Consider the following 12,431-nt stretch of genomic DNA (forward strand, 5'->3'; position numbering starts at 1 on the left):
AAAATACTATTATATACCTAAAACTACTTGCTCCATCCATGCTGAATGGAATAAGAGAAGGTCCAAACCTAAGAAAAATCATAAATTCAAAGAGAAATATGAATGGAAAACAATGGGACAATAAGAAGTAGTGATAATATCTTTGCTGTGTTAACACAGAGATTTTTATTTTAAATGAACATAAATTAAGGAAAATCTATACCAAATCTATGGCAACATATCCAAGTCTGAATCACCAGTTCACATGGCTGATTATTTCTGAGATGGACACGGATAATAGATTCATGAACGGGAGTCTCACATAGACCAAGCTAGGAGGAAAAGGCCACTAACTTTGCTTTTGCAAGTCTCAGTAATAGGCTGACATCATTCATGTCATGTTAAAAATGAATAGCAAATGTTATAAGGTACACAGGCAATAGGTTTGTATTTCATGAAAGCATAGACTCAGCCACAGAATATATCTATTGGCCTCTAGTCTGATAATCTCCTAGGTAAAGCTACCACTCAGATGATCTGTTTTCTGAGGAACTGTGAATGCTGGAGTTCTTTGTCTTACATCCTTAATTCTTCTATCCTTTTTACATAGCTAGAAGACAATGTAACTCTAAGAATTTTAATGTTTCTTTCCCTCTAGGTTATATTTTTCTTCCTACCATATAATTACAGGCAATCATCAACCATTTTTCTCTTCTTGTAATTTACACCATCTTTGACATTGTAAATAAATACTGTAATACTGTAAAATAGAGCCTCTAGCAACCCAGAAAACAGCCACCAAGGAAGTTAATGTATACCTAAGCCAGTTTAAAATGAGAGAGTAAGCCAAAATGGCTATCAAGTAGGCAACCCATGTCTAATAGTCAGTACTTGCCTACATTTATTTTATTTTCACTTCTGAGTTATCTAATATTGACAACTGATTAAAAACAGTAAATTACATGGTTTGAATTTTTTTTATCTTCTAAATTTATTTATTTATTTATTTTTGGCTGTGTTGGGTCTTTGCTGCTGTGTGAGGGCTTTCTCTAGTTGCAGCGAGTGGGGGCTACCCTTCATTGCAGTGCCTGAGCTTCTCATTGTGGCAGTTTCTCTTGTTGCAGAGCATAGGCTGTAGGCGTGTGGGCTACAGTAGTTGTGGCGTGTGGGCTACAGTAGTTGTGGCATGTGGGCTCAGTAGTTGTGGCTTGTGGGCTCTAGAGTGCAGGCTCAGTAGTTGTGTCACATGGGATTAGTTGCTCTGTGGCATGTGAGATCTTCCCAGGCAAGGGCTCGAACCTGTGTCCCCTGCATTGGCAAGTGGATTCTTAACCACTGAATGACCAGGGAAGCCCCCATAGTCTGATATTTTGAAGAAACAGAGAGACTAGAGCAGATCTGGCAACAACAAACATGCTTGATGCTGAAAGGGGCAAAGACTGGTACAGATCTGAATACCAAACCCTCACACCAGCAAGCCTATGGCACAAACTAAATACCATTTGTTAACTGATATAGACAGTAAAATCATAAGATATGAAAATTGGGAAGGATCCTAGCAATCTAGACATGTCTCCTTCCCATTGTAGGAATTTCTCCTACATTATCCTATGGTGATGATCTGATCCCTGTGTGAATACAAGGACTACTTCATTGCCTTACAAGGAAGCCCATTCCCTTAAAAAAAAAAAAAAGCATTTTTTTAGGAAGTTCGTTCTTGAAAAGTCAAGAACTCCTTCCCTGTAACTTCCATTTATTGATTTTAATTCATTTATTCAACAGGCACTTATAAAGAACTACTCTATTTAATAGGCAATATTTTCATAAAGATAAAACGCATCTGCCCTTTATCCATGTAGAGAGACAAACCCATGAACAAGAATAAAAATAAAGCAACAGAGTAAGTGGCCAAGACGGGGGAGTTCGGAGACCCTGAGCTCACCTCCTCCCACAGGCACATCCCAAATTATAACTATATACGGAGCAACTATTGATGAGAAAGACTGGAAGACTAGCAGAAAAGATCTTCTACAACTAAAACTATAATGAAGGAATGACAATGAGATGAGTAGATGTGTGGAAACACAGTATAGTTGAGACTCACACCCCTAGTAGGTGACCCACAAACAGGAGGATAATTACAATTGCAGAGGTTCTCCATAAGGAGTGAGGGGTCTCAGTCCCACATCATGTTCCCTAGCCTGGAAAGAAGAGCACCAAGAATGTTTGGCTTTGAAGGTCACGGGGGCTTGTTTTGGGGAGACCCAAAGGACTGTGGAAATATAAACTCCACTCTTAAAGAGCACAAACAAAACCTCACACACTCTGGAACCTAGGGCAGAAGCAGTTATTTGAAAGAACCCTGGGTTGGACACATTTGCTAACCCTGGAGAGCCTCCTGTAGAGGCAGGAGGTAACTGGGACTCACCCTGGAGACATAGACACTAGTTGCAGCCACTTTAGGGAGCTCATTCTACCATGAGGACACTGGTGCTGACAAAGGACATTTTGGAATCCTCCCTCTAGCTTATTAGCACTGGGACCCAGCCCCACCCACCAGCCTGTAGGCACCAGTACTAAGATGCCTCAGGCCAAGCAGCTAATCAGGCAGGGACACAGTCCCTACCACCAGCAGCACTGCTGCATTAAGACCCTATGAGCCCATAGCCACTGTGGGACAGGTCCTACCCACCAGACAGCTGACACACCCATGCAACCATACTATCCTGAGGCCACACCCCCATGCCTCACAGCCAGAAATAGGAACCCAGCCCCACCCACCAGTAGACCAACATCAACTCTGGAAAACTCAGGGTCCTGAAGCCAGAGACCCTGGGGCCCAGCTCTGCCCACCAGTGAGCAGGCACCAGCCCTAGGACCCACTGAGCCCTGGCATCCATTAGTGGGCCAGTACACCAACGCCAGATACCCAGGGCCCTGCAGCCAGAGACCCTGGGAACAAGCTCCACCCACCAGTGGGCCCACACTAGCCTCAAGAACTGGCTTCAACCACCAGTGGGTGGACACCAGCCCAGGACCACCATGACCCTGCAGCTTGCAATGTCATGATGCAGCCCACTCACCAGCAGACCAATGCCAGCACTGAGACACCTTGGGCACCTCAGCCAGCCACCCCAGGAAACTGCCCCACCCATCAGAAGGTTGATACCAGTTTTGGACACCCCAGACCCCCTGCCAACAGTGTCAGGAACAGGTTCTGTCCAGCAGTGAGAAAACTCCAGCTCTGGAACCCTTAGGGCCCTGTAGCCAGAGACCCCAGGACCTGGCTTCACCCACCAGTGAACTAGCACTAGCCACTGGACCCCCAGAGACAAGACCCCACCTACCAGGAGGCTGACACCAGCTTTGGGAAACCCCAGACACTGCAGTCAGTCACGTCAGGAACTGACCCCACCCACTAGCAGGACAACACCACATCCAAGATTATTGAGCCCAAAACCACCCACCTCAGAACCCAGCTCCACATACCAGTAGGCCAGCACTAGCTCTGGGACCACCTGGGGCTTTGCAAACAGCCACATCATTAACAGGCCCTGCCCACCTGCAGCAGGCACTTTTCCCGAAAGGCAGGGCCTAGCAACCAAACTGGACAGACCACCTACAGTAGTCAGTCTGCAAAAATAGAAGGATGCATACAACTCAATAAGGGGCACACCTAACAATATATAGAACTGGTGATCAGAGAGTAGTGTGCTGCTGGGACAGATAGGACATCTCCTACAAAAAGCAACTTCTCCAAGGTCAGGAAACATAGCCAACCTACCAAATACATAGAAATAAAAATAACAAATTAGGCAAATAGAGGTAACAGAGGAATATATTCCAAATGAAGGAACAATAAAAAAAAAAAAAGTAAAGTGGAGATATGTAACCTCCCAAATAAAGCTTAAAGGTAATGATCATAAAGATTCTCAGACAACTCAGGAGAAGATTGCATGAAAAGAGTAAGAAGGTAGAAGATTTTTAGCAAAGAGTTAGAAAATATAAAGAAGAACCAAACAGATGAAGAATACAGTAACTGAAATAAAAAACACACTAGAAGGAATCAACAGTAATTAGAAGAATGGATTCGGAAGCTGGATGACAGAGCAGTGGAATTTACTGAAACTGAACAGAAAAAAGAATAAAAAGAAATGAGGACAGTTAAAGAGACCTCTGGGACAACATCAAGCATACTAACATTCATATTTTAAGGGTCCCAGAAGAAGAGAGAAAGGGGCAGAGAACTTATTTGAAGAAATAAAGGCTGAAAATATCCCTAACCTGGAAAAGGAAACAGACATCCAGGTCCAGGAAACACAGAGAGTTCCAAACAAGATGAACCAAAATAGGTTCACACAAAGGCACATTAAAATAACAATGTCAAAAATTAAACATAAAGAGAAAATATTAAAATAAGTAAGGGAAAGGAAGCTGGTTATGTAAAAGAGACTTCCCATAAGGCTATCAGCTGACTTTTTGGCAGAAATTATACAAGCCACAGGGAGTGGCATGATAAATTAAAGTGATGAAGGAGAAAACCTTACAACCAAGAATACTCTACCTGGCAAGACTGTCATTCAGATTTGATGAAGAGATGAAAAGTTTTAAAGACAGGCAAAAACTAAAAGAGTTAAACACCACCAAAGCAGCTTTACAAGAAATGTTAAAGGGACTTCCCCAAGTGAAAAAGACCACTAGATATATAAAAATTGAGAAAGAAAAAAATCTCATTGGTTAGGGCAAATACATAATGAAGGTAGTAAATCAACCACATATAAAGCTAGTTGGGAGGTTTAAAGACCAAAGTAGTAAAATGATCTAAACCACCATAAGTAGTTAAGGGATATTTTTTTTTAATTGTAAAATATGAAACATTAAATGTGGGTTGGGGGATGCAGGACTGTTAGAATGCATTTGAACTTAAGAAATGAACAACCCCAAATAATCACATATACATATAGAGATTGCTATACATAAACTTCATAGTAACCACAAACCAAAAACCTATAATAGATACACACTTAATAAAAGGGAAAGGAATCCGAAGGTAACACTAATCATAGTTATCAGATCACAAAGGAAGAGAACAAAAGAAGAATAAAGGAGCAAAAAACAACCACAAAACGATCAGAAAACAATTAACAAAATGGCACTAAGTAGAAAAATATTAATAATTACTTTGAAAGTCAAAGGACTGAATGCCCCAATCAAAAATCCACTCCACAAAGAGTCACTGAATGGATAAAAAAACAAGACCCATATATATGCTTTCTACAAAAGACTCATTTCAGAAATAAAGACACCTGCAAACTGAAAGTGGGTGTTGGGAAAAGTTATTCCATGCAAATGAAAATGAAAAGAAAGATGAGGTAGCAATATTTATATGAGTCAAAATAGACTTTAAAACAAAGACTGAAATAAGAGACAAAAAAGGACATTACATAATGATAAAAGGATCAATCCATGAAGATATAACAACTGTAAATATATGTGCACTCAACATAGGAACAACTAAATTACTAGAGCCAATATTAGCAGACATAAAGAAAGAAATTGACAGTAACACAATAATAGTGGGAGACTTTAACATCCCACTTAAATCAATGAATAGATCATCTAGACAGAAAATCAAAGAGTGGCCTTAAATGATGCATTATACCAAATGGACTTACTAGTCATATATAGAACGTTCTGTCCAAAAGCAGATGAATATACATTCTTTTCAAGTGTACATTGAACTATATTCAGGATAGATCCCATGCTAGACCACAAAGCAAGTTTCTGTTAATTTAAGAAAACTGAAATCATTTAAAGCATCATTTCCGAACACATTTTGAGACTAGAAATTAATTACAAGAAAAAAACTGCAACAACACAAACTCATGGAATCTAAACAGTATTCTACTAAGCAAAGTTTAAAAATCAAAGAGGAAAAAATCAAAATTAAAATAAAAAAATATCAGAAGATTAATGGAAATGAAAAGACAAGGATCCAAAATTCTATGGGAAGCAGAAAAGGCAGTACTAAGAGGGGACTTTAGAGTGATACAAGCTTACCTCTGGAAACAAGAAAAATCTCAAATAAGCAACCTAACCTGATACTTAAAGGAACCAGAAAAAGAAGAGCAAACAAAACACAAAGTCAGCAGAAGGAAAAAAATTATAAAGATCAGAAAGGATATAAATTAAATGGAGGCTAAAAAAAAAAATTGAAATGGTCAATGAAACCAAAAGCTTGTTCTTTGAAAAGATAAAGTATCATAAAAGATTACTAAGAAAAACTATATGCCAATAAAATGGACAACCAAGAAGAAATGGACAAATTCTTAGAAATGTACACTCTCCCAAGATTATACCAAGAAGAAGTAGAAAATACAAAGAGACCAAATACCAGTAATGAAATTGAATCCATTAAAAAAACAAACAAACAAACAAAGTACCAACAAACAAAAGTCCAGGACCAAACAGCTTCACAGGTGAATTCTAGCAAACATTTAGAGAAGAGTTAACATTTATCCCTCTCAAACTACTCCAAAAAATTGCAGAGGAAATAGTGCTTTCAAACTCATTCTATAAGACCAGCATCACCTTGAAACCAAAACCAAAGGTATCACACTAAAAAGAAAATGACAGGCCAATAGAACTGATGAACATAGATATAAAAATCATCAACATAATATTTACGAACCCAGTTCAATGATACAGTAAAAGGATGATACAGCATGATCAAGTGGGATTTATCCCAAGGATGTAAGGATGGCTCAATATTTGCAAATCCATTGATGTGATACACCACATAAACAAAGTGAAGAATAAAAATTGTGATCATGTCAATAGATACAGAGAAAGCTTTTCATAAAATTCAACACCCATTTTTGATCAAAACTCTCATCAAACTGGGAATAGAGGGACATACATCAACATAATAAAGACCCTATATACCCCACAGCTAACATCACATTCAATGGTGAAAAGCTGAAAGCATTTACTCTAAGATCTGAAATAAGACAAGGATGCCTACTCTCACCACTTTTATTTAACATAGCATTATAAGTCATAGTCACAACAATCAGACAAGAAAAAAGTTAGTAATTCAAATTGGAAAGAAATAAATAGAACTGTCACTGTTTGTCCATGACATGATAAAATACATAGAAAATCCTAATGACACCACCGAAAAACTACAAAGAATTCTGTAAAGTTCCAAGATTAAAAATTAATATACAGAAATCTGTTATATATTTCTATGCACTAACAATGAGTGATCATAAAGAGAAATTAAGAAAACAATCCCATTTACAATTGCATCAAAAAGAATAAAATACCAAGGAATAAATCTAACTAATGATGTAAAAAACCTGTACTCAGAAAACTATAAGACACTGATGAAAAAGTTGAAGATGACACAAACAGGGACTTCCCTGGTGGCACAGTGGGTAAGGTGCCACACTCCCAATGCAGGTGGGCCGGGTTCAATCCCTGGTCAGGTAACTAGATCCCACATGCATGCCACAACTAAGAGTCCTCATGCCACAACCAAGGAGCCCATGAACTGCAACTAAGGATCTCACCTACCACAATCAAGACCCAGTGCAACCAAATATATAATAAATAAATATTTTTTTAAATGACACAACCAGATAAAAAGATATACCATGTTCATAGATTGGAATAATTAATATTGTTAAAATGACATACTATCCAAGGCAACCTACAGATTCATTGCAATCTGTATCAAAATCCCAATGGCATGCATTTTTCACAGAACTAGAGCAAATGATCCTAAAATTTATATGGAACCACAAAAGACCTCTAATACCTAAAGCAATCTTGAGAAAAAAGAACAAAGCTGGAGTTATCACACTCCCAATTTCAAACTATACTATGAAGCTACAGTATTCAAAACAGTATGTTACTGGCACAAAAACAGACACATAGATTAATGGAACAGAATAGAGAGCCCAGAAATGAACCCACACTTATATGGCCAATTAACCTACAACAAAGGAAGCAAGAATATACAATGGGGAAAAGACAGCCTCTTCAATAAATGGGGTTGGGAAAACTGGACAGCTACAAGCAAAAGAATTAAACTGGACTATTCTCTCACACTATGCATAAAAATTAACTCAAAATAGATTAAAGAGTTAAATGTAAGACCTGAAATCATAAAACTCTAGAAACAGGCATTATGTTCTTTGGTTCTGTTTTTCTTTTTTTAATTAAAAAAAAAAATTCAGGTAGTATGCTGTTTGACATTGGTCTTAGTAATACTTTTATTGGATATATTTCCTCAGACAAGGGAAACAAAAGCAAAAACAAACAAATGGGATTCATCAAACTAAAAAGTTTTGTACAGTGAAGGAATCTATGAACAAAACAAAAAAGGTCACCTACTGAATGGGAGAAGATATTGCAAACAGTATATCTGATAATGGTTTAATGTCCCAAAAAATATTAAAAAACTCCTAGAACTCAACATCAAAAAACAACATGCAACCCAACTAAAAACTGGGTAGAGGATCTGAACAGACATTTTTCCAAAGAAGACATACATTTGGTCAAAAGGCACATGAAAAGATGTTCAACATCATTAATCATAAGGGAAATGCAAATCAAAACCACAATGAAATATCACCTCACACCTGTCAGAATGACCATTATCAAAAAGACAACAAATAACTAGTGCTGGTGAGGACGTAGAGAGAAGGGAACACTGGTGCACTATTTGTGGGAATGTAAATAAGTGCAGCCACTATGGAATACATTAGGGAGGGTCCTCAAAAAATTAAAAATAGAAATACAGTATTATCCAGCACTTCTACTCCTGGGTATTTATTCAAAGAAAATGAAAACACTAATTAGAAAAGATATATGCACCTCTATGTTTATTGCAACATTATTTATAATAGCCAAGATATGGAAGCAACCTAAATGCCCATCAGTAGAAGAATGAATAAAGAAGATGTGGTCTATGTATACAATGAAATATTACTCAACCATATAAATAATGAAATCTTGCCATCTGCAACAACATGGATGGACCTAGAGGGTATTATGCTAAGTAAAATGTCAGACAGGAAAGACAAATACTGTATGATTTCAATTATATATGGAATCTAAAAAACAAAACAATAAATAAACATAACAAAACAGAAGTAGAAATATAGAGAGAACAAATAGGTGGTTGCCAGAGAGAGGTGGGTGGGGAAAGGAAAGAAATAGGTGAAAGAAAATAGAAGTACAAACTTCCAGTTGCAAAACAAATGAGTCACAGGTATGAAATACACAGTGTGGGGAATATAGTCAATAATTATGTCATATCTTTGTATGGTGACAAATCTTAACTAGACTTATTATGGTGATTATTTTGAAATATATAGCCATATGAATCACTATATTATGTAACTATAAGATAAATAAGTACAATGTGATAAATGTAATTAATACTGCTGTATGTTATACATGGAAGTTGTTAAGAGGGTAAATCCTAAGTGTTCTCAGTACAAGAAAAAATACCTTTTTTCTATTTCTTTAATTTTGTATCTATATGAGATGATGGATGTTCATTAAACTTAAATTCCATGATGTATGTATGTCAAATCATTATGCTGTACACCTTAAGCTTATATAGTGCTGTATGTCAATTATCTCAATAAAACTGAAAGAAAAATTCAATTGGCAAGAAAAGTTGAGTTTAATAAATAAACCACCAATTGCCTTTTCTTTGCTACTGTCTCCCTTTCTTTATTCCCAAGTTTCAGTATACTTACCTGAATCACACCTCCCAAGAAGGAAACAGCTGCAGCAACACCAATCCTTTGCATCTCAAAGTCAGATAAGCCCAGCACACTTGTGTTACTCTGTGTGGTAAGGTTCTGACTGTTCAGAGGGACAAGCCGTTCCACTGCATTAGCTGATATTAAGGATGTCAAGGCAAAGGTGCCTAAAGCGGGTAGGGGGGGATCTTCTGTTAGTAACAGACTCAAGAAACATTATTGGATTCCACCATTAAAGTTGAACCCATGTTGTAAAACCAAAACAGATCTATTAGAAGCACTCTCCTCTGCACCCCCACTATTCCACCCTTCACTCCATGGAATAAACAGAAACTCACCTTTTTATATACACATTTCTTCCACATACAGCCATGCCATCTACTTGCTATTCCCTCCTAGGCCATACATTTTCCTACCTCTCTGCAGACCTACATAGAGAATGTCCTCAGAACAGGGATTAAGATCATGGTGTGGATTTGAATCCACCTCCTCCATTTATCACTATCACGATTTAGAGCACATTACTTTGAGTCTAAAATGCCTCATCCATAAAATGCAGGTAATAATCCCTATGTTTTAGAGTTTGAGGATAATATAAATGAGATAATAAATATGAAGGCCTCAATAGGCTCGGTGGAAAATATGACTCTTTGCTGAATCTGGAGCTCATTGACTGAAATTCTTGCTCCTCCAATCTACTTATGAAAACATCCTTGTCTTTCCTGGTCTGGCTCAGATTCCATATTCAACATAGATCCATCCCAGATCCCCCAGTCCAGGTTAAATATTTCTATTCCCTGCACTCTCATAACAGAGTACACCTTTATTATAGTATAAAAACAACATGCTGTGGCCCATAAAATGATGAAACATACCATTTCTGTCTACTGTAAATAGGTAAGTTTCAAAGGTATTTCCCAGGAATTGTCCTGGCCTCACACAAATGCAGGACCATTTTCAGTGTGTTCCCCTCTTCCTGCCAAGAGTTCTGATGCTCTTATCTTGGCACAGCATGTCTGAGAATGTAGCCACACCGGCAGGGAAATGTCATTTCCCAAAGAGAGGGTTCAGCAATTTTGGATTAAAGAAACAAATTGCAGCATGGTAAAAACATTCCCCTAACCCTTTACCTAAAGACCTTACTTTGCCCCAGGTCATAAATGACACTGTGTAAAAAAGGGCCTGCCACAAGATGTAGACATTCTCAACAAATGGTATGCAGCCTCATAGGGCAAGAGAGCCAAGTCAGACAGAAACAAGGTCTCAGTGGAAAGCCGACACAGACAATCCTTTGGTTTTACAGGATAAGCGAGGCAGTATGTGCTGTGATTCAGAATAGTATGGTGATTGTGGTCTCCAATAAACCTCACCTTAAATCTCAGTACCGCCATCTCGATCTCTTTATCTAAAGACAGAAAGCATTCCTCACCCAATGGGGTTGTGATGAGACTTAAATGAAATAATGTATTATACCACATATCACAATATATTTCATGTAGCTGACACCTAAAAAAGGTAATTCTTAATAAGATTAAAACCAGAATGTTATGTTATAGTCTGTTATTCAATGTTCACTCTTCCACTGAATTGATGGTATATAAATACATAGAGCAAGTTGAATAAAGTTCTCTTAGGGAGCTAAGTCATTCTCAATAAATCATCGATAAATATCAACTGTCATGATCACTGTTCTCCTCATAAAGTACTAAATTAAGAACACATCAAGGACCAAATATATATAATGATTAGAGACAAGATTCTGACATCAAGGATGGGCAATGCCAAATAAGGAATATTTGCCATAGGATCTGCCCTTGCCTTATTTTTTCAAGATATGCTACAACAGAATTTCTCAAAGTCTGATATTCCTGAAAGTAAAGAAGTGTGTATTTTGGCCTTTAAATCTAGAACATAGAGCAAAATGGTTTGTACAAAAGAACTGAGAACAGAAATGATCTAGAGTTAATTTTTGAGTTTAGGCCTAGCTTTCCTAAGACTTGAAAGAAGATAAGAAGGAATTGAATGGTAAGAGAGAACAGCCATCAAAAATGTTTTGTTGAGAAAAGAAAAGTGAGTCTCACCTGTGTGTGTCACATCCCAAGAACTTCTCTAAAGAGAGACATTGCCAACAATGGATATGGGGTTACTTACTGTGCCAACATGGTTATGGCAGTATTGCCTCTTTTCAAAGGAGGACACTTTGCTGTCTCTGAGACAGTTGAGAACAGTCAAGGATGTTGAGGCTGCTGGTGACTATATGACGGTGTTGTGAATGACATTTTACCTTCTCTATCTTATTGGTCTTGCTTTGTCTTTATGTCCTCCCTACTATTCCTCTGCTCTTTCCTTCAATTTCTCAACTTTTCATTCTGGTTAGGCTTTAAACCTACTAGTGGTACCCTTAAATACAACTAAACCCATCTAGTAGCTTAAGAGTGGGTGGCAAGACCTAATAGGAAGTGAATTGGGGCCTCAGAATTGGACAAGTCTAAGTTCAAATTCCTGGTCAAGTTACCTAACCTCTCTCAGCTTGCTTATTTGTAAGATGATGATAAAATATCTAGCTACAAAATCTGGGTAGAGATTAAGTGATATTTCATATATAAAAACATCTGTCACAATTCCTACCACATTTGGTAAATAATTGTTTGCTTCTTTTCTTTTGTTCTA

The 12,431-nt window shown here is 37.7% G+C and overlaps 1 protein-coding gene across 1 annotated transcript in view; it reads right to left on the reverse strand.

The window, feature by feature from the left end:
- The window catches only part of SLC26A7 (solute carrier family 26 member 7), a 189,035-nt gene that overhangs the window by 133,921 nt on the left and 42,683 nt on the right, over positions 1-12,431 (reverse strand). Inside the window, exon 3 of the mRNA XM_082601743.1 lies at positions 9,756-9,928. Within this exon, the coding sequence (XP_082457869.1) occupies positions 9,756-9,928 (173 nt within the window). The remainder of the gene's footprint in view (positions 1-9,755; positions 9,929-12,431) is intronic.

The sequence above is a fragment of the Mesoplodon mirus genome (assembly GCF_964341445.2).
Source record: "Mesoplodon mirus genome assembly, chromosome: 16".
NCBI classification, from domain to species: Eukaryota; Metazoa; Chordata; class Mammalia; order Artiodactyla; family Ziphiidae; genus Mesoplodon; species Mesoplodon mirus.